The sequence below is a fragment of the Rhinatrema bivittatum genome, chromosome 2, assembly GCF_901001135.1.
Source record: "Rhinatrema bivittatum chromosome 2, aRhiBiv1.1, whole genome shotgun sequence".
NCBI classification, from domain to species: domain Eukaryota; kingdom Metazoa; phylum Chordata; class Amphibia; order Gymnophiona; family Rhinatrematidae; genus Rhinatrema; species Rhinatrema bivittatum.
In genome coordinates, this window is record NC_042616.1 from 338896719 (window position 1) to 338918019 (window position 21301).

At 48.2% G+C, this 21301-nt stretch overlaps 1 protein-coding gene across 3 annotated transcripts in view; it reads right to left on the minus strand.

The window, feature by feature from the left end:
* Positions 1–21301, minus strand: part of C2H18orf21 (chromosome 2 C18orf21 homolog) — an 86169-nt gene that overhangs the window by 47956 nt on the left and 16912 nt on the right. For all 3 annotated transcript variants that reach the window (XR_003854624.1, XM_029589847.1, XM_029589846.1), the window contains exon 3: positions 13113–13312. Coding sequence is in view for 2 of the 3 variants with exons in the window: in XM_029589847.1 (XP_029445707.1) it covers positions 13113–13312 (200 nt within the window). In the remaining variant the exon portion in view is untranslated. The remainder of the gene's footprint in view (positions 1–13112; positions 13313–21301) is intronic.

Genomic DNA, 21301 nt, shown 5'->3' on the forward strand with positions numbered 1-21301 from the left:
AACAGGATCCGCTGGAGCCGCAACCGCAGCAGCAGCCGCAGTCGCAGCCACAGCAGGAACCGCAGGGCCTGGACGGGAAGCCGTTTGCATCTGTACAAAGGCATGAATTCCCTTAAAGAGATCCACCCAGGAAATTGAAGCAGTCTCTAATCGCCGGGTACCAGATCCCCCGGGATTCCAGAGTGGTCGAGACTGCCCGCTAAATCCGGGGTAGCCCCTGGGGAACTGTCAGCAAATCGTGGCTGAGTCTGGTCCTGGCCCGAGGGTCCCACGGCCTCCTCACATTGGGCACATAGGGAGTCTGGCTCTTCACTGTGCGTGGCTCTAAGCTGGCATGCGGAGCAGAGGCCGAGGGCTTTAATGCCGGAGGCAGGAGGCGCCCCCGCTGAAGACGCTGAGGCGTTCTGTTCCATTGAAAAGTATGCGCTTAATGATATGCGGCAGCAATATACGCTTAATAGAACAGACGCACAATAATATGCGGCAGCAATATACGCTTAATACAACAGGCGCACAATAATATGCGGCAGCAATAACAGGCGCACAATAATATGCGGCAGCAATATACGCTTAATCTAACAGGGGCACAATAATATGCGGCAGCAATGTACGCTCAATGATATTCAATATGCTCTCAGCAATATACGCTCAATGGTATTCAATATGCTCTCAGCAATATGCGGTCAGCAATACACGCTCAATGGTATTCAATATGCTCTCAGCAATATGCGGTTAGCAATACACGCTCAATGGTATTCAATATGCTCTCAGCAATAAGCGGTCAGCAACATACGCACAATGATGTATATAATATGCGCTTAGTCATAGACAGGCGCCTATTACGGGTGCTCAATACCTGAACAAGGCCAACAAAATGGCGCCCTCCACGGCGTGCCGCCTACAGGCCACACCGCCGATCCTCGGTTCCTCGGAGACCAAAAGTAAGAGATGTACGCCTTACCTGATCCTCGGCGCTTCCCGGCTGGAACCCGGGCGGTCTCCGGCTGCGGGGGGAGAAGGCAAGTACCTTCACCGCCACGTTTGAGGATATGCACCCGCTGCCTCGTCCACGCCGGGACCGAGGCACCTCGCTCGCCACGCCCGAGCCTCGCCCGGGGGCTACGTCCCTGCCGCGATTCGGCCACCGGACCGAGGTCTTAAACCTCCGGGGGATCACGGAAATCACCCCGGGAAACTCTACTGGGGGAAGGACCCCAAGGGTATCACTGCAGGAGTGCGGGGCTCGATGTCGTAGTAGAAATTTAAGAAGAAGAAAGTAGATTGGAAACACGCTCAGCGAGCGTGCAGGCTCTCCAAACTGCTTTGGAGACGGAAATTACTGAGTTGCTATGCTTCCTGTGGGGGTATATATACCCTTGCTGACGTCAGATCCGTCTCCAACTGCTAGCATGAGCATACTGTACCCATTCGTTCTGAGTCCATCTGGCTACACGCCAGGAAATTGACAAGAGTACAAGATCAATTCCTTCAAATGACAAAATCGGCAGCCTGGCTCTGTTCCCCCCGAGGCCGCTCCGAAATCGGAGCGGCCTCGGGGGAACTTCTTTTTTTGTCCCTCCCCACCTTTCCCTCCCTTCCCCTACCTAACCCACCCCCCCCAGCACTATCTAACCCCCTCCCTACCTTTACTCCGCGAGTTCCGCGCGATCAGGCTGCCAGCGGCCACGCCCCTGGAACGCCCCCTGGCCGGAACCACACCCCCAGACCCACCCCGGGCGCCGCATCACCTCCGACACACCCCCCAAGCAAAGGCCCAGGACTTGCTCGCGCCGGCAGCCTATACAAAATAGGCGCGCTGGCGCGCGAGTGCCCTGAGCACATAAATCTACCCCTTAGGTTCTATCTTAGGAGTTCCCACCCCAGAAAGAGATCTAGGCATCATAGTGTTTAATACATTGAAATCGTTGGCTCAGTGTGCTGCGGCAGTCAAAAAAGCAAATAGAATGTTAGGAATTATTGGGAAGGGAATGGTGAAGAAAATGGAAAATGTCATAATGCCTCTGTATCGCTCCATGGTGAGATCGCACCTTGAATACTGTGTACAATTCTGGTCGCCGCATCTCAAAAAAGATATAGTTGCGATGGAGAAGATACAGAGAAGGGCAACCAAAATGATAAAGGGGATGAAACAGCTCCCCTATGAGGAAAGACTAAAGAGGTAAGGACTATTCAGCTTGGAGAAGAGATGGCTGAGGGGGTATATGATAGATGTGTTTAAAATCATGAGAGTTCTAGAATGGGTAAATGTGAATTGGTTATTTACTCTTTCGGATAATAGAAGGACTAGGGGGCATTCCATGAAATTAGCATGTAGCACATTTAAAATTAAGCAGAGAAAGTTCTTTTTCACTCAACACAATTAAACTCTGGAATTTGTTGCCAGGGGATGTGGTTAATGCAGTTAGTGTAGCGGGGTTTAAAAAAGGTTTGGATAAGTTCTTGGAGGAGAAATCTATTAGCTATTAATCAAGTTGACTTAGGAAATAACCACTGCTATTACTAGCATCAGTAACATGGGATAGACTTAGTTTTTGGGTACTTGCCAGGTACTTATAGCCTGGATTGGCCACTGTTGGAAACAGGATGCACAGGATGACTCTCTGGGATTCAATCTCTCCTGCTAAGGAAGTCTGCCTGATGGTTTTACCTTCCCTGCTACATTTACCAATAAGCCTGATACTTTTGATGCAACTCCAACATTGCTCTCTGCTTCAACAGCAAGAGGTAACGGGGAATTAGACTGTGACAGCAACCAACAAGGGCCCTGACGGACGTCTGGGAAACTAAGTATGGGGGTGACCTGTATGGCATGGCAGATGCTACCATAAGCTTGCTGGGCAGACTGGATGGACCATTTGGTCCTTTTCTGTTGTCATTTCTATGTTAAGAGTAAGATCAGATTGGCTTCTGCCAATTGCACATCTGGCCTGCCTCCTGTACTAGAGAGCAGTTGCAGATGCATCCTTGTTTGTTTACATATGCCACAGCCATGGCATTGTCTGACATTACTCTGATTGCTCTCCCTTCAGCAATGGGAGTGCTGGTCTGACAGTTCTTGTCTCTAGCCAATTTATCGACCACTGACTTTCATCTTTTGATCATTTTGCTTTGACCACTTGGCTTTAGCAATGGATCTTCCAACCTTCCAGGCTGGTATCCGCAGTGAATTTGATACGTCAGGTGACTCTAGTGCTACCCCTTCAGCAGGTTGGATCCTCCAGTCCCAGCCTCTTATATAAGAACATAAGAAAATGCCATACTGGGTCAGACCAAGGGTCCATCAAGCCCAGCATCCTGTTTCCAACAGTGGCCAATCCAGGCCATAAGAACCTGGCAAGTACCCAAAAACTAAGTCTATTCCATGTTACCATTGCTAATGGCAGTGGCTATTCTCTAAGTGAACTTAATAGCAGGTAATGGACTTCTCCTCCAAGAACTTATCCAATCCTTTTTTAAACACAGCTATACTAACTGCACTAACCACATCCTCTGGCAACAAATTCCAGATTTTAATTGTGCATTGAGTAAAAAAGAACTTTCTCCGATTAGTTTTAAATGTGCCCCATGCTAACTTCATGGAATGCCCCCTAGTCTTTCTATTATCCGAAAGAGTAAATAACCAATTCACATCTACCCGTTCTAGACCTCTCATAATTTTAAAAATCTCTATCATATCCCCCTCTCAGTCGTCTCTTCTCCAAGCTGAAAAGTCCTAACCACTTTAGTCTTTCCTCATAGGGGAGTTGTTCCATTCCCCTTATCATTTTGGTAGCCCTTCTCTGTACTTTCTCCATCGCAATTATATCTTTTTTGAGATGCAGCGACCAGAATTGTACACAGTATTCAAGGTGCGGTCTCACCATGGCGATACAGAGGCATTATGACATTTTCCGTTTTATTCCCCATTCCCTTTCTAATAATTCCCAACATTCTGTTTGCTTTTTTGACTGCCGCAGCACACTGAACCGACGATTTCAATGTGTTAACCACTATGACACCTAGATCTCTTTCTTGGGTTGTAGCACCTAATATGGAACACAACATAAGAAAATTAGGTCTTACCTTTGTTAATTTTCGTTCCTGTAGTACCAAGGATCAGTCCAGACTACTGGGTTATGCCTCCGCACCAGCAGGTGGAAAAAGAGCAAAAAACTTGATGAGCTCCACTATATATACCAGGGTGCCACCCACAGCCTGTCAGTATTACTCAATGTCAAATCAGTGGATATTCCCCATTTAACTAAAACTATCTACACAAAAACCAACCAGGGGAACCATGGGTCACTTATCCCAAAAGAACCCAGATTCAGAGACCAAACCGAACTGGCAAAACAGCCAACGACAGAGAAGAAAACCTTTCGTCCACCACAGCAGACTCTCCGAAATAAACGGCAGAAAAACAACGGGCGGGACTCTGGACTGATCCTTGGTACTAAAGGAACGAAAATTAATAAAGGTAAGACCTAATTTTCTTTTCCCTGTACGTACCGGATCAGTCCAGACTACTGGGATGTACCAGAGCGCACTACTTAGGGGGGGGAAATGGAGAGGCCCGCTTTCAGGACGCCTGCTCCAAAATTTCCCTCTCTGGAATCCCGCACGTCCAGTCTATAATGACGCGCGAAAGTGTGCAACGACTTCCAGGTCGCTGCCCAGCAGATCTCTAGAGGGGAGACCTGTTGAAACTCGGCCCAGGACGCAGCCTGAGACCGCGTAGAGTGTGCCTTCAGCCCCAACGGTAGGGGGCGACCTGCAAGAAGATAAGCCAAATTTATTGTTTCCTTCAGCCAGCGAGCTATGGATGTCTTAGACGCCATATTACCCTTTTTAGGCCCGCTCCAGAGAACGAAAAGATGGTCTGACACCCGGAAGGCGTTTGTAACCTCCAGGTAGCGCAAGAGAACCCTGCACACGTCCAACTTCCGCAGATCTCTAGAGGGCACATCCGGATGCTCGACATGGGCAAACGCAGGGTGATCTACTGACTGATTCAGATGAAACGCCGACACCACCTTGGGCAGAAAAGAAGGAACGGTTCGGAGAGAAACCCCGGACTCCGAGATTCTTAGGAACGGCTCCCGACATGAGAGAGCCTGCAGTTCCGAAACCCTCCTGGCGGAGGTGATCGCCACCAGGAAGATTGTTTTCAACGTGAGATCCTTCAAGGTGATCCTCTTCAGTGGCTTAAAGGGAGGCTGACACAGGGCCCTGAGCACCAGATTTAAGTTCCAGGACGGACAAGGTGAGACAAGTGGAGGGTACAAATGTGTTGCACCCTTTAGAAAACATATTAAATCGGAGTGAGAAGCTAAGGGCCTCCCATCCACTGAACCGCGTAGACCCCCAAGGGCCACTACTTGGACCTGCAGAGAAGTACAGGACAGTCCCTTGGTCAGACCATCCTGTAGGAAAGACAGGATATCAGGAATGGTAGCCCGGGTAGGCCGGACCGACCTAGCCATGCACCAGGATTCAAAAACCTTCCAGACCCGCATATAGGAACGAGACGTTGACACCTTGCGGGAGCTGAGCAGAGTGGCCACCACCGCATTCGAATACCCTTTACCTTTCAGACGGCACCTTTCAAAAGCCATGCCGCTAGAGAGAAGTGATCCACCTGGTCGAAACAGACGGGCCCCTGATGCAGAAGATTTGACAACGGCAGAAGCCGAAGAGGCGCTTCCAGGGAGATTGATGAGATCCGCAAGCCAGGGCCTGCGTGGTCACTCCGGGGCCACCAGAATAACTTTCGTGGGGTGATTCTCTATGCGACGCAACACTTTTCCTAGGAGAGGCCACGGAGGAAAAAGACGTACAGGAGGATCGACGGGGGCCATGGGAGCGCCAGGGCATCTACCCCCTCCGCCCCTGGTTCCCTGCGGCGAGCGAAAAACCGCGGTGCCTTCGCGTTCAGATCCATGGCCGGTCGTCCCCATCTGTCGCAGATGAGCTGGAACGCGACATCCGCCAGTTCCCACACGTCCGGGTCAAGATGATGACGGCTCAGGAAATCCGCCTGCCTGTTGTCCACCCCTGCGATATGGGACGTGGCGATCTGAAGTAGATGCTTCTCCGCCCACTGCATTAGCAGGCGAGCCTCCAGAGCCACTGGCCGGCTCCCTATTCCCCCTTGACGGTTGATGTAGGCCACCGTGGGCGCATTGTCCGACAAGATCCTGACCGCTTTCCCCAGGACCAGAGGCAGGAAAGCTCATAAGGCCAGGCGCACCGCCCTGGTCTCCAGGCGATTTATCGACTAACAGGACTCTGTCGCCGACCATTGTCCCTGGCTGACTGCCTCAAGCAGACCGTCCCCCAGCCGGAGAGACTCGCGTCCGTAGTAACCACCGTCCACTCTGGGGTCACGAGGGAGACTCCCTGTAGAAGGTTGTCCTTTCTGAGCCACCACTGCAGGCTGGCCCGTGCTACCGCCGGCAAGGGCAGCGGGAGTTGGTACTGTGCGGAGACTGGTCTCCAACGGGACAGCAACACCGACTGCAAAGGCCGCATGTGCGCAAAAGCCCACGGAACCAGCCCCAACGTCGAGGTCATGGACCCAATCAACTGCAAGTAGTCCCAGGCCGTTGGCGGCCGCATCCGTAGAAGGCCTTGACCTGATCCTGCAGCTTGCGGCAACAGTCCCAGGAGAGGAAGACCCTGCCAAGACATGTATCGAATAACGCTCCCAAAAATTCCAGGGATTGTGACAGTTGGAGATGGCTCTTGGCCGTATTGACCACCCAACCAAGGGAGTGCAATAGGTGCAGGACCCGCTGGACCGCAGACCGGACAGAGCTCCTCTGACTTGGCCCGGATCAGCCAATCATCCAGATATGGATGGACCAAGAGACCCTCCCGGCGGAGGTGGGCCGCCACCACCACCAGGATCTTGGTGAACGTCCTGGGGGGTGTCACAAGGGCAAAAGGCAACACTTGGAACTGATAGTGTCTTCCCAGAACAAGGAACCGTAGATATTTTTGATTGTCCTTCCAGATCCCGATGTGCAGGTATGCCTCTGTGAGGTCCAGAGAGGCCAGAAACTCCCCCGGACGGACTGATGCGGGCACGGACCTCAAGGTCTCCATGCGGAAACGCGGGTTCCAGAGACGACTGACTCCCTTCAGATCGAGGATGGGTCGATACGTGCCTTCTTTCTTTGGCACGACGAAGTATATGGAGTAGTGTCCTATTCGTTGCTCCGCGACCAGGACTGGGACGATAGCTCCCAGTTCTTCCAGACGGACCAACGTCTGTAGGACCGCTTGCCTCTTGTCCGGATGTCCGCAAGGAGAGGGGAAACACCTTGGCCGGGGAAGGTAAGCAAAATCTAACGCGTAGCCGTGTCTTATCACTGAAAGGACCCATTGGTCTGAGGTGATTGTGGCCCAGGTTTCGTAAAAGAGGGACAGTCTATCCCCCACCTTTGGACTCGACACCTGGACTGGCCTGACATCACTGCGTAGACTTGCCACTCGGCGCAGCAGAGGAGGAGGCAGGTCTGCCAAAACGCCTCCCCCGAAAGGGTTGGGACTGTTGCCTGCCGCCTCCGGAGCGAAAGGAAACAGAAGAGGAAGCAGAAGACGAAGAACCAGGGTGAGAGGACCGGGGCTTCCAGCTACTCTGGTATCGGGAACGAGAAGAGAAAGACCCCTTAGAGCGCGGTCTGTCCTCTGGCAGACGGTAACCCCTCCTATCTCCCAGCAGCTGAATCATGTCGTCCAGTTCCTTCCCGAACAGCAGCCTGCCTTTGAAGGGAAGAGAGCCCAGATGAGACTTGGAAGCCCCATCCGCCACCCAGTTTCTCAGCCACAGGAGATGTCTGGCTGTGACGGCAGACACCATGGACCGAGCTGAGGTTTGGAGAAGATCATGTAGGGAATCCGCACTATAGGCCACCACCGCCTCTAAACGTCCGGCCTGTCTGGCTTCCTCCTCAGAGAGACCCTCCTTGGCGAGGAGCTGCTGGACCCAACGGAGACCCGCCCGTAATGCAAAGTTACTGCAGATCGCCGCTCGGACTCCCAGCGCAGAGACCTTGAAGATCTTCTTCAATTGGACTTCCAATTTCCTATCCTGAAGATCCTTCAACGCCGTGGTACCCGTGACCGGGATAGTGGTCTGCTTCGTCACTGCCGAGACTGACGCGTCTACCTTCGGCACCCACAGTAGTTCCAGTGCGTCTTCCGGCAAGGGATACAGCTTCTCCATGGCCTTTGAGACCTTCAAGCCCAAATCTGGCGTATCCCATTCTCTAAAAAGCAGATCAGTGGAAGAAAAATGAAAGGGAAATGTTGTAGGGGGACCACTCAGGGCCAACAACACGGGATCCATGGAACCACCCCGGGGCTCCCCCGGAGGTTCCAGTAGCCCCAATTCCTCCAAAATAGCGGGGATAAGAGGAGCCAATTCGCCCTGGCGGAAGAGGCGAAGGACCCTCGGGTCATCGCCCTCCGAGGCCTGCCCCTGGCATGCCGATCCATGCGCGGTACCATCCTCGCCCTCTGCCCCCCCTCGGGGGCGAGGAAGGGTCCTCCTGCTCCTCCGACATGTCCGAAGAGTCCACTTCATCCCTAGGTGGGACGGCCCGCAGTGGCCGTTTGGCCTTGGGGGGGCCCGGTATTTCCTCCGCACATGGACGTCGCACCTTGGTGCCGCTGGGGGTGTCCCCACGGGATCCTGCTGCGAGGAGCGTCTCTCTTAAGGGCCTTGCGGGCTTTAAAAGCCCTATGCATGGCCAGTATAAAATCCGACGAAAAGGAGGTACCGGAACCGTCCGAATCCGAATCGCAATCCCTGTCCCTCCCCCGCCCCACGGACCCCGTGGGGGAAGCCGTCCTCGACGGGGGTCGCTGTGGTGAGAGGGAGGGAGGAGAGCCCCTGGCAGCGTCCACAATAGGCCCAGAGATCGCGGGGGCCGGTGGTAAAGTGGGGGGGGGGTCACGTCCCCCCTAGCTGACCTATGAACCGCAATGGCCACGGAGGTTCGCCGCAACACGACCCCCCTGAACGCCCCTGACGTCCCCTCTCCCCCCGGGATGCAAGCCGAACACAGCCCATCCCAGGAGAGGCGCGCGCTTCAGGATCCGCATGCCGTGCCGACTGAAGAGAACCACGAAAAAAGCCCGCGAAAACGCGCAGAGAGAAGGGGAGAGAGGAGCGGAACAAGCGAAAATAAACAGTCGAGGTCAGGGAACCGGCGCGGTGGAGAGAAGGCTTTCAAAATTAGTTTACTTTTTTTTTTTTTTTCCTCAGAACTCACCGGCGCTGTCCCTCACAGAGTTCTGAATCGGGCCGTCGGGGGTGAGTGAGCCAGGCTCCCCGGTAACACCCCGGCTGGGCTGTGAGAGCGGGATCCTCGACCCCTAGCACCAGCGGACCGCTCTACCAGGAGGGATGGCCCTCTCAGGGCCTGCCCACCTCCCGGGAGCGCTGAAGACTGCAGCCAAACTGAAAAACAACCCCCCCCCCCCTTTTTTTTTTTTTTTAAAGCTTAAAACTTAATTAAGGGAGGCTGGAGGGACAACCAGAACAATCAACCTGCCTAGCTATCCCCTAACTTACAAAACCTCTCTTTCCGAAATAAAACTAAGACCAGGCTGTGAGCTATGCACCCGCACCACCTGCTGGAAACAGAGAAATACTGACAGGCTGTGGGTGGCACCCTGGTATATATAGTGGAGCTCGTCAAGTTTTGCTCTGTTTCCACCTGCTGGTGTGGAGGCATAACCCAGTAGTCTGGACTGATCCGGTACGTACAGGGAATGTGTAATTGTAGCATGGGTTATTTTTCCCTATATGCATCACCTTGCACTTATCCACATTATTAAATTTCATCTGCCATTTCGATGCCCAATTTTCCAGTCTCACAAGGTCTTCCTGCAATTTATCAAAATCTGCTTGTGATTTAACTACTCTGAACAATTTTGTGTCATCTGCAAATTTGATTATCTCACTCGTCGTATTTCTTTCCAGATCATTTATAAATATATTGAAAAGGGTCCCAATACAGATACCTGAGGCACTCTACTGCGAAAATTGTCCATTTAATCCTACTCTCTGTTTCCTGTCTTTTAGCCAGTTTGCAATCCACGAAAGGACATCGCCACCTATCCCATGACTTTTTACTTTTCCTAGAAGCCTCTCATGAGGAACTTTGTCAAATGTCTTCTGAAAATCCAAGTATACTATATCTACCGGTTCACCTTTATCTACATGTTTAACGCCTTCAAAAAAGTGAAGCAGATTTGTGAGGCAAGACGTTTTCTGGGTAAAGCCATGCTGACTTTGTTCCATTAAATCAGGTCTTTCTATATGTTCTGTGATTTTGATATTTAGAACACTTTCCACTATTTTTCCTGGCACTGAAGTCAGGCTAACCGGTCTGTAGTTTCCCGGATCGCCCCTGGAACCCTTTTTAAATATTGGGGTTACATTTGCTATCCCCCAGTCTTCAGGTACAATGGATGATTTTAATGATAAGTTACAAATTTTTACTAATAGGTCTGAAATTTCATTTTTTAGTTTCTTCAGAACTCTGGGGTGTATACCATCCGGTCTGGGGGTACCTGTAACCGGCGCTGGTAACCCTAAGCGAAAAATGAGCAGACAGTAAAGACTGGTGAAAGGGTCTGAAATGGGCCAGGTTTAGTGCTTCCACCATGAGACCAAGCTTTAAAAGTAAGACAAGCTATTTTAAAATGGATTCGCAAAGTGAAAGGAAGCCAGTGCAGACTTTGCAGAACACTTCTGCAAAGTCTGCACTGGCTTCCTTTCACTTTGCGAATCCATCCACTTTGCGAATCCACGTGTTGTCACGTGATCATATTTTTGCTTCCCAAAAATAAGTCTGGCAGCTGTGGTCTTAATTTGTTGAAGACAGTAAGTATATAGCAGGTGAGGAAATGCAGCGATATAGTGTGTTGCAACAGTCTAGCTAATTAGGTGTAAAATTACACAAGTTGCCAAATGTATACGCATAACTGTTGGCCCTGTCCCACAACACCCCTAGTCTGATCTTTTTTTATGCATATCTGTTCATGTGAAACATAAGGGATGTCTAAATTCCATGTAGATGAAGCAATTAGCTATTACCCCCAATGCAAAAAATCACTGGATGCCCAACACACTCTTTTTTAAGGCGGCAAATTTAAATCCAGTTCTGGAGGTGGTGTAAAATGAAGCCACGAGTCAAGGGCTAATAGGAAATTAAAAAAATATGGTCCTCTTATGGTTCCTTCTACTTAGTATTGTCGCGAAACTTCAATTTACTACTTGCAGTGTTGAAAAATAAATATATATTCACTTGAATACTGTGTACAATTCTGGTCGCCGCATCTCAAAAAAGATATAATTGTGATGGAGAAGGTACAGAGAAGGGCTATCAAAATGATAAGGGGAATGGAACAGCTCCCCTATGAGGAAAGACTAAAGAGGTTAGGACTTTTCAGCTTGGAGAAGAGACGGCTGAGGGGGGATATGATAGAGGTGTTTAAAATCATGAGAGGTCTAGAACGGGTAGATGTGAATCGGTTATTTACTCTTTCGGATAGTAGAAAGACTAGGGGGCACTCCATGAAGTTAGCATGGGGCACATTTAAAACTAATCGGAGAAAGTTCTTTTTTACTGAACGCACAATTAAACTCTGGAATTTGTTGCCAGAGGATGTGGTTAGTGCAGTTAGTATAGCTGTGTTTACAAAAGGATTGGATACGTTCTTGGAGGAGAAGTCCATTACCTGCTATTAAGTTCACTTAGAGAATAGCCACTGCCATTAGCAATAGTAACATGGAATAGACTTAGTTTTTGGGTACGTGCCAGGTTCTTATGGCCTGGATTGGCCACTATTGGAAACAGGATGCTGGGCTTGTTGGACCCTTGGTCTGACCCAGTATGGCATTTTCTTATGATTTAAAAATAAATAAATAAATTTCTTCTGGACGCACAATTTAGACGCCCATAGCAAGGGGCGCTTAGCTATGGGCGTCTTCAGTAACCACAGCAAAATCAACCAGAAGAAGCGGGATTAAAACGGATGTTCGTATTGAGCACCTGTTGCAACTGTGAGCGCCCGATGCATTTGAGCACTAGAGATGCAGAATTCTCCCCTAGCATGTCCTTTTTTAACATAGCCCTTCATTTACCGTATTTTTCGCTCCATAAGACGCACTTTTTTTTCCCCCAAAAGTGGGGGGAAAATGTCTGTGCATCTTATGGAGCGAATATTAAAAAAAAACCCCAAACACAACTACAACCCCCCCACTTGCCAAAAGTCCCTGGTGGTCCAGCAGGGGTCCGGGAGCGATCTCCTGCACTCGGGCCGTCGGCCGCCAGTATTCAAAATGGCGCCGATAGCCTTTGCCCTTACAATGTCACAAGGGCTACCGGTGCCATTGGTCGGCCCCGTCACATGGTAGGAGCAATGGACGGTCGGTGCCATCTTGTGTTTTTTGAATACTGGCAGCCGACGGCCCGAGTGCAAGAGATCGCTCCCAGACCCCCGCTGGACCACCAGGGACTTTTGGCAAGTCTTGGGGGGGTCAGGAGGGTTGTAGTTAATTAAATTTAAAGGGTTGGGATACGGAATGGGGACAAAAAAACAATTTTATGCCCTCCCCTAATTTGCTCCATAAGACGCATAGACGCCCGGGAACAGAGCCAGTTCAGCACACAATTTGGTTTTTTTTTTTAATTTTCCTGCTCGGAATCCTAGGTGTGTCTAATGGTCAGGTGCGTCTTATGGAGCGAAAAATATGGTAAATACTGCATCAGATACTCAGTGAATGTGGCTGCGTGAGCATTAGGAAAACGGGAGCTCAATATGAGCACCTGTTTTAACGCGCATCTTATTGAATCAGCCCCTCAGTGTATTCAGGAGTTGATGTCTGAGGATGCGCTGATATACAAGTCAACCACCTATTGGAGCTCAAGCCCAGCTTTGTGGCCTCTGAGCTGAGTGTTGTCTGTGACTCGTCCCCATAGTGATACTTATCTCACATACTGCCATCCTAATCTCCGTGTCTAATGCCCACAATGACACCTTACAGTATTCTGAACAAATTAGTGTGTTTGCCTTTATATTATGAATCTTACCAACAAGCTTCTTGAGACCTTGTATCTTCTCAGAAGCTTTATTTGCTTCAAATCAAGTCGATGGCACTTTCCCTCCAGCTTCAGAAGTTTCTGGATCTGTGATGATGCCTTCATCTTTGGTTTGAGTCGCACTGTGTAGTTACCAGGGATCAGACATTGAAAACAAAATGGACATATCTTTTCCAGAGTGGTTTTAATAGCTAGAAAACAGAGCACATCATTGTAATTTGTAATAGCTAAGTGAAATAATTTTTCTTAACATTTATTATTCTCATGAAGCAACAGTTTAGCAGAAAGTGTTTTCTGCAGACTAAAGTACTATGCTCTACTATGAAGGTACTTTTCAAAGCCATTTCTATGACTAAAACAGTGCTTTACCCATGGAAGTGAGTTTTTAGAAAACTGCCCTCCTTCCATGACAGTAAACTTATGTTTATAAAGCCTCCTTGCACATACATTTATTTGCAGCGACAAGAGGCATCGGTGAGGTTGAGGAGGAGTTTGGGACTATATGCATACTTTTGAATTTTCAAAATTATCCACACAAATTTCAGGTCTAAATGTGTGCAGGTAGTTTTCCTGGGCTAATGATCAAAGAGAAAGTACTTGTCTACCTTCCCTTTGAAAACTGCTGCAAAGTCTGCAGGTAATAAGTACCTGCAGGCTTTGTGCTTAAATGGCAATTTTAAAATGGAGAAATTACTTATCTGGTAATTAGTTTTCCTTAGTGTAGACCGAAGGACTCAGGACAAGTGGGTTTATGCTCCCCTGCCAGCAGATGGAGATGGAGCAACCTGACGTCACAGTATACGTAACCCTGCAGTGACCCAGCCTGCCAGTATTCTCTTCAAAAGCAACTGTGGACAGAGTAGCAAAAAACTTGATTAAAAACAAGAAAATAGAACTGTACTCAAACAACCATAACTGAACTCACATAAGATTCTAGGTACCCCAAGCCAGAGACTGGATGAAGAATTACCAGTAATGCCTTGGGACCCAGAGCCCCACCGGAAGACTATTCACACACTCATGCAGCAGCCGAAGGAGGGAAGCTGAGTCCATCTGTCTACACTAAGGAAAACAAAATTATCAGGTAAATAATTTCTCCATTTCCTAGCCTATAAACAGAAGGACTCGGGACCAGTGGGATGTACCAAGGCTACTTCCCAACAGGATGGGAAGACTGCCTGCTGTCCAGTCAACACCGCGTGTGCAAAAGTTGCATCCTTCCAGGCCTGCACATCTACACGACAAAACCCTGAAAACATGTGTGAGGAGAACCATGTTGCAGCTTAGCAGATATTGGCGGGAGACAACAGACTAACCTCCGCCCATGTCACTGCCTGAGCCCTAGTGGAATGAGCCCTAAACTGAGTAGGCAACAATTTTCCCACATCCACATATGCAGCCGTGATCACCACCTTAATTCAACAAGTTAAGGTAGCCCGTGAAGCTGGAGTGCCCGGCTTACTCTGCCTTGAAGAACAAACAGGTGATCCATCTTTTGAAAAGACTCAAGAGACCTCCAGATACCGCACAACAAGATACCTAACATCCAAGGAGCGCAAAAAGCGAAACTCCTCTGTATTCCTGACTTTATCCAAGGATGGCAAGGAGATGGACTGATTCAAATGAAAGTCTGAGACTATCTTGGGCAAGAAGGATGAAACAGTACACAGTACCCAAAGGAATGGCTCCCGGCAAGACAGTGCCTGCAGCTCATAAATCTGACACGCAGAACATATAGCCACCAGGAACACAGTCTTCAAAGTCAACTGTAAGGAAAGGCTATGCAGTGGTCAGAATTTAGGGCCTGCCAAAAAGTCCAGCACCAAATTAAGACTCCACAATTGAACCGGTAACTTCACGGGAGGTCTAAGGCGCTTCACTCCCTTCAAAAAACGGGCCACGTCAGGATGAGACGACAAGGAAACACCATTCACCAGGCCTCAAACAGGCAAGAGTTGCAACCTGCAACTTCAAAGAATTAAAGAGTCAAGCCTTGATTCAATCCATCCTGCAAAAAATCCAGAATGAGAGGGATCTTAACTGAACGAGGAAGAACACCCCGTCCTTCACACCAGGCCTCAAAAACACTCCAAACCTGCACATAAGACAAGGAAGTGGGGAACTTGCGAGCATGGAGTAAAGTGGCAATCACCGCAGAAGAATAACCATGCTTTAACAGATGAGCCCTCTCAAGGGCCAAACAGACAGAATCAAGTCTGATCCTCATGAAGAACCAGTCCCTGCTGAAGCAGATCCATGTGTGGTGGAAAACAAAGGGGGGCCTCCACCAGGAGGCGTCGCAGATACGTATACCAGACGCCTGGGCCAGTCTGGCACCACCAGGAGTACTAGCCCCCTGTGCCTTTGATCTTGCGAATTATCCTGCCCAGCAAAGGCCACAGAGGAAAGGCATAAAGCAATCTGTCTTCCGTCCAAACCTGTACCAGAGCATCTATTCCCAAGGACCATGGATCGATCCTGCGACTGTAGAAGCGAGGAACCTTTGCATTTCGAGAAGTAGCCGGCAGGTCTAGGAACGGAAGACCCCAGCAATCCACAATGAGCAGAAACGCCTCACCTGACAACACCCACTCTCCTGGGTACCTGCTGAGAAAATCCACTCTTATGTTGTCTTTTTCTGCAACGTGAGAGGCCAAGATCTTCTGGAGATAACCTTCTGCCCATTCCATCAGCTGATCTATTTCCTGCAACACTTGCTGAGACTTGGTTCCTCCCTGGCGACTGATATAGGCCACCGTCATCACATTGTCAGACATCATGTGAACTGTTTAATTCCGCAGCCTATGGCTGAACTGCAAGCATGGCAGCTGTACCGCGTGGGCCTCTAAGTGTTTGATGCTCCAGCAGGACTCTTCGGCATTCCAGCACCCCTTAGCAGTTAACTCCAGACAGTGAGCACCCCCAACTGTGGAAACTCGCATCTGTCATACCAACTAGGCCGGAGAGGACAAGGGAACTCCCATTCTCAGATGATCCTCCTGCAACCACCACTGGAGGTGGGAGCAGATTTCCATTGGCAAGTGGAGCTGAACCACATAATCCTGAGACTGCAGATTCCAACAAGATAGCAGAGCATGCTGAAAAAGACGCATATGCACCCTTGCCCACGGCACCACTTCCAGGGTAGCTGCCATCAAATCAAGTACCTGTAGGTAGAACCACACAATCGGGCATATGGTGTTCAACTGATGCACTTGAGACATCAATCTCTGGATCCAAACTTCTGGTAGGAAAACTCTGTCCTGTCCCATGTCAAATTGGACCCCAGATACTCCAACGACTGGGATGGTTGAAGATTGCTCTTGGTCAGGTTCACCACCCAACCGAGCTCCTGCAATAAGGAGATCACTCGTGTGTCACCAGGCAGCTCTGTTCCTGAGATTTGGCTTGAATAAGCCAGTCGTCCAAATACAGGTGCACCAGGATTCAGTCTTTTCGCAAGGCCGCAGTTACAACCACCATAATCTTGGAAAATGTTCTGGGAGCAGTGGTGAGACCAAAAGGCAATGCCTGAAACCGATGTCACCCCAACACCACAAAGCGTAGAAACTGTTGGTGTTGCAATCTGACAGATCCAAGGAGGTCAGAAATTTCCCCAACTGCACTGCCATTATTACAGAGCATAAGGTTTCCATTCAAAAACGAGTCACCTTCAAGTGACGGTTGATCTTCTTGAGATCCAAGATGGGACGAAAGCAGCCTTCCTTCTTGGACACAACAAACTAAATGGAATATCACCCCACACTCTGAGACGTGGGCACTGGAACAAAGCCCTCAGTCTGAGGAGCTTTTGAAGCGTGAACTCCACTGCCTGCTTCTTCTGCGGGAAGTGGCAAGAGGACACCATAAACATGTCCAGAGGAATACCTTGAAATTCTAGTGCATACCCCTTTGTGTATCACCTCCAGGACCCACTGGTCCGATGTGATCTCAACCCACCTCTGATAAAAGGAGAGAGACATCCCCCTATTTCCTGTTGCAGAAGGTAGGTTGGCAAACCTTCATTGGGAAGCTCAGGAAGGTCCACCACCCGAGCCCACTCCTCTCTTGGGCTGCCGGGGACAAAAGGACTGAGACCTGCCAAGACTGCTGAAAGGTTGTACCTCTGTAGGGACGAAAAAGGCCTGGAACCCTGAAAACAACTCCTCATACCAAGGGGCGCTGTAACAGTTTCTCATCCTCTGGCAATGAAGGCACCACAGACTCACTTCACTTACTGGCCAGTTTCTCCAACTCGCTCCCAAACAAGAGTGAGCCTTTAAAGGGCATCTAGGTAAGACTGGCTTTGGAAGCTATGTCAGCTGACCAATTTCGCAATCAGAGTTGACGTCTGGCCACTATCACCAAAGCCACCTCTGGCCAAGGTCCGGACCAAATCACAGCCTACGCCTGCAAAAAAGGAGGTTAGCAGCAGGCTCCATAACGTTCCTTCTAGACTCATCAACCTCCTGAGAGAGAAGCAGACAAGATCTCGCCACTAGGGCGCAACAGGATGCAGCTGTAAATTCATCGCCACTGCCTCAAAGGATTGCTTAAGAATAGCCGCAATCCTATCATGTGCATCCTTCAAGGCCGCTCCTCCCTCTACGGGGATAGTCAACTGCTTAGACCCAGCACATACCAGAGCATCCACTTTGGGAAAAAACAAACACTTTCTCACAGCCGGATCAGGGAGTACAGGCATTCTAATGTCAGACCCCCTTTAAAATTTGCCTTTGGGGCAATCCCATTCCAGATCAGTCAATTCCTGGATGGCATCCATCGCCAGGAAAAAACAAGAGGCTTTACATAAGGAAACATAAATGGGATTCTTCCTTGGCTCTGACTAGCATCTGAACCAGGAACACCCAGCTGTTTCAAGGTCTGGGAAATCAGGGCTGATAATTCATCTCTATGAAAGAACCACAGATATGGTTCCAGCCCTGGAGAAATTTTCCCATCTTCCAGGGAATCCAGATAAATCTCATCAGTGCCATCCGGATTCCTGTCAGGAAGCCGGGGCAAGCCCCGGAACTTGAGCATAGGACTGGAAGAGGGAGGAGACACCGGCTGAGGGTCCAACCGAACAGAAAAGGGGGAAGCGGAGGAGTGTGCCTGAAGAAAGACTTGTAAGCTTGAAAAATTCCACCCAAGAAAAAAAAGCAGCCAGGTCCTGACAAAGCCCAAAAGAAACTGGAGCTGGTCCCACAGAACTGCCCTCACCAGCAGAGGAGCCAGTCAAGGGAGAACCAAGATGTGGCATCCCCCCAGTCAAGGCCATGACCAACCCATCAGAATGGGAAGATCCAGGCTTAGCAAAATCAGAGGAAGACAACTCTCCCTGAACATCTGAGCAGCACTGACACTGATTAGAAGGCAGATTATAAGAACATGCCATACTGGGTCAGACCAAGGATTCATCAAGTCCATCATCCTGTTTCCAACAGTGGCCAATCCAGGTTACAGGTACCTGGCAACTACTCAAAAACTAAGTAAATCCCATGCTACTGATAATAGCAATAGCAGTGGCTATTTTCTAAGTCAACTTGATTAATAGCAAGTAATGGACTTCTCTTCCATTAACTTATCCAAACCTTTTTTAATCCCAGCTACACTAACTGCACTAACCACATCCCCTGGCAACAAATTCCAGAGTTTGTGCACTGAGTCAAAAAGAACTTTCTCTGATTAGTTTTAAATGGGCTACATGCTAAATTCATGGAGTGCTCCCTTGTCCTTCTATTATCTGAAAGAGTAAATAACCGATTCACATTTACCCGTTCTAGACCTCTCATTATTTTAAACACCTCTATCATATTCCCCCTCAGCAGTGCCTTCTCCAGTCCTAAACTCTTTAGTCTTTCCTCATAGGGGAGCTGTTCCATCCCCTTTATCATTTTGGTCACCCTTCTTTGTACCTTCTCCATCGCAACTATATCTTTTTTGATATACAGCGACCAGAATTGTACACAGTATTCAAGGTGCTTTCTCACCATGGAGCAATACAGAGGCATTATGACATTTTCTGTTTTATTCACCATTCCCTTCCTAATAATTCCTAACATTGTTTGCTTTTTTGACTACTTCAGCACACTGAGCCGACGATTTCAACGTATTATCCACTATGATGCCTAGATCTCTTTCCTGGGTGGTAGCTCCTAATATGGAACCTAACATTGTGTAACTATAGCATGGGTTATTTTTCCCCAATATGCATCACCTTGCACTTATCCACACTAAATTTCATCTGCGATTTGGATGCCCACTTTTCCAATTTCACAAGGTCTTCCTGCAATTTATCACAATCTGCTTGTGATTTAACTACTCTGAATAATTTCGTATCATCTGCAAATTTGATTACCTCACTCGTCGTATTTCTTTCCAAATCATTTATAAATATATTGAAAGGCATGGGTCCCTGAGGCATTCCACTTCTCACCATCCTCAACTGAGAAAATTGTCCATTTAAACCTACCCTCTGTTTCCTGTCTTTTAACCAGTTTGTAATCCTTGAAAGGACATCGCCACCTATCCCATGACTTTTTACTTTTCCTAGAAGCCTCTCATGAGGAACTTTGTCAAATGTCTTCTGAAAATCCAAATACACCACAACTACCGGTTCACCTTTATCTACATATTTATTAATTAACCCCTTCAAAAAAAGGGAAGATTTGTGAGGCAAGTCACCTTGGATAAAGCCATGCTGACTTTGTTCCATTAAACCATGTCTTTCTATATGTTATATGATTTTGATCTTTAGATCACTTTCCAATATTTTTCGTGGCACTGAAGGCAGGCTAATTGGTCTGTAGTTTCCCGGATCGCCCCTGGAACCCTTTAAATATTGGGGTTACATTAGCCACCCTCCAGTCTTCAGGTACAACGGATAATTTTAATGATAGGTTACAAATTTTTTCTAATAGATCTGAAATTTCATTTTTGTGTTCTTTCAGAAACCTGTGGTGTATACCATCAGGTCCAGGTGATTTACTACTCTTCAGTTTGTCAATCAGGCCTATCACATCTTCTAGGTTTACTGTGATTTGGTTCAGTCCATTTGAATCATTACCCATGAAAACCTTCTCCGGAACGGGTATCTCCCCAACATCCTCTTCAGTAAACACCAAAGCAAAGAAATTGTTTAATCTTTCCGCGATGGTCTTCTCTTCTCTAAGTGCCCCTTTAACCCCTCAATCATGTAATGATCCAACTGACTCCTTCGCAGGCTTTCTGGTTCGGATATATTTTAAGAAGTTTTTATTGTGAGTTTTTGCCTCTACTACCAAATTCTTTTAAAATTCTCTCTTAGCCTGTCTTATCAATGTCTTACATTTAATTTGCCAATGTTTATGCATTATCCTATTTTCTTCTGTTGGATCCTTCTTCCATTTTTTAAATTAATATCTTTTTTGGCTAAAATAGCATCTTTCAGCTCAACTTTTAACCATGGCAGTAATAGTTTGCCTTTCTTCCACCTTTCTTAATGTGTGGAATACATCTGGACTGTGCTTCTGGAATGTTTTTTATTTTGTTTTTTTACAATGTCCATGCATCTTGCACACTTTTTACCTTTATAGCTGTTCCTTTCAGTTTTTTTTCTATTTTTCTTATTTTATCAAAATTTCCCTTTTGAAAGTTTAGCACTAGAGCCATAGATTTGCTTACTGTCCCCCTTCCAGTCATTTATTCAAATTTGATCATATTATGATCACTATTGCCAAATAGCCCCATCACCGTTAACCTCACTCACCAAATCCTGTGCTCCACCTAGAATTAGATCTAAAAATGCTCCTTCTCGTTGGTTCCTGAACCAATTGTTCCATAAAAGTGTCATTTATTCCATCCAGGAACTTTATCTCTCTAGCATGTCCCGATGTTACATTTACCCTGTCAATATTGAGGTAATTGAAATTTCCCATTATTGCTGCACTACCAATTTGGTTAGCTTCTCTAATTTTTCTTAGCATTTCACTGTCCGTCTCACCATCTTGGCCAGGTGGAGAGTAGTATACTCCTATTACTATACTTTCCCCCAACACACAAAGGATTTCTACCCATAAAGATTTGATTGTGCATTTAGTCTCATGCAGGACCTTTATCTTGTTGGACTCTATGCCATCCTGGTCATAAATCGCCCTTCAAACCGCCCTTCATTAAGACAGACACCTTCCTTCATCAGT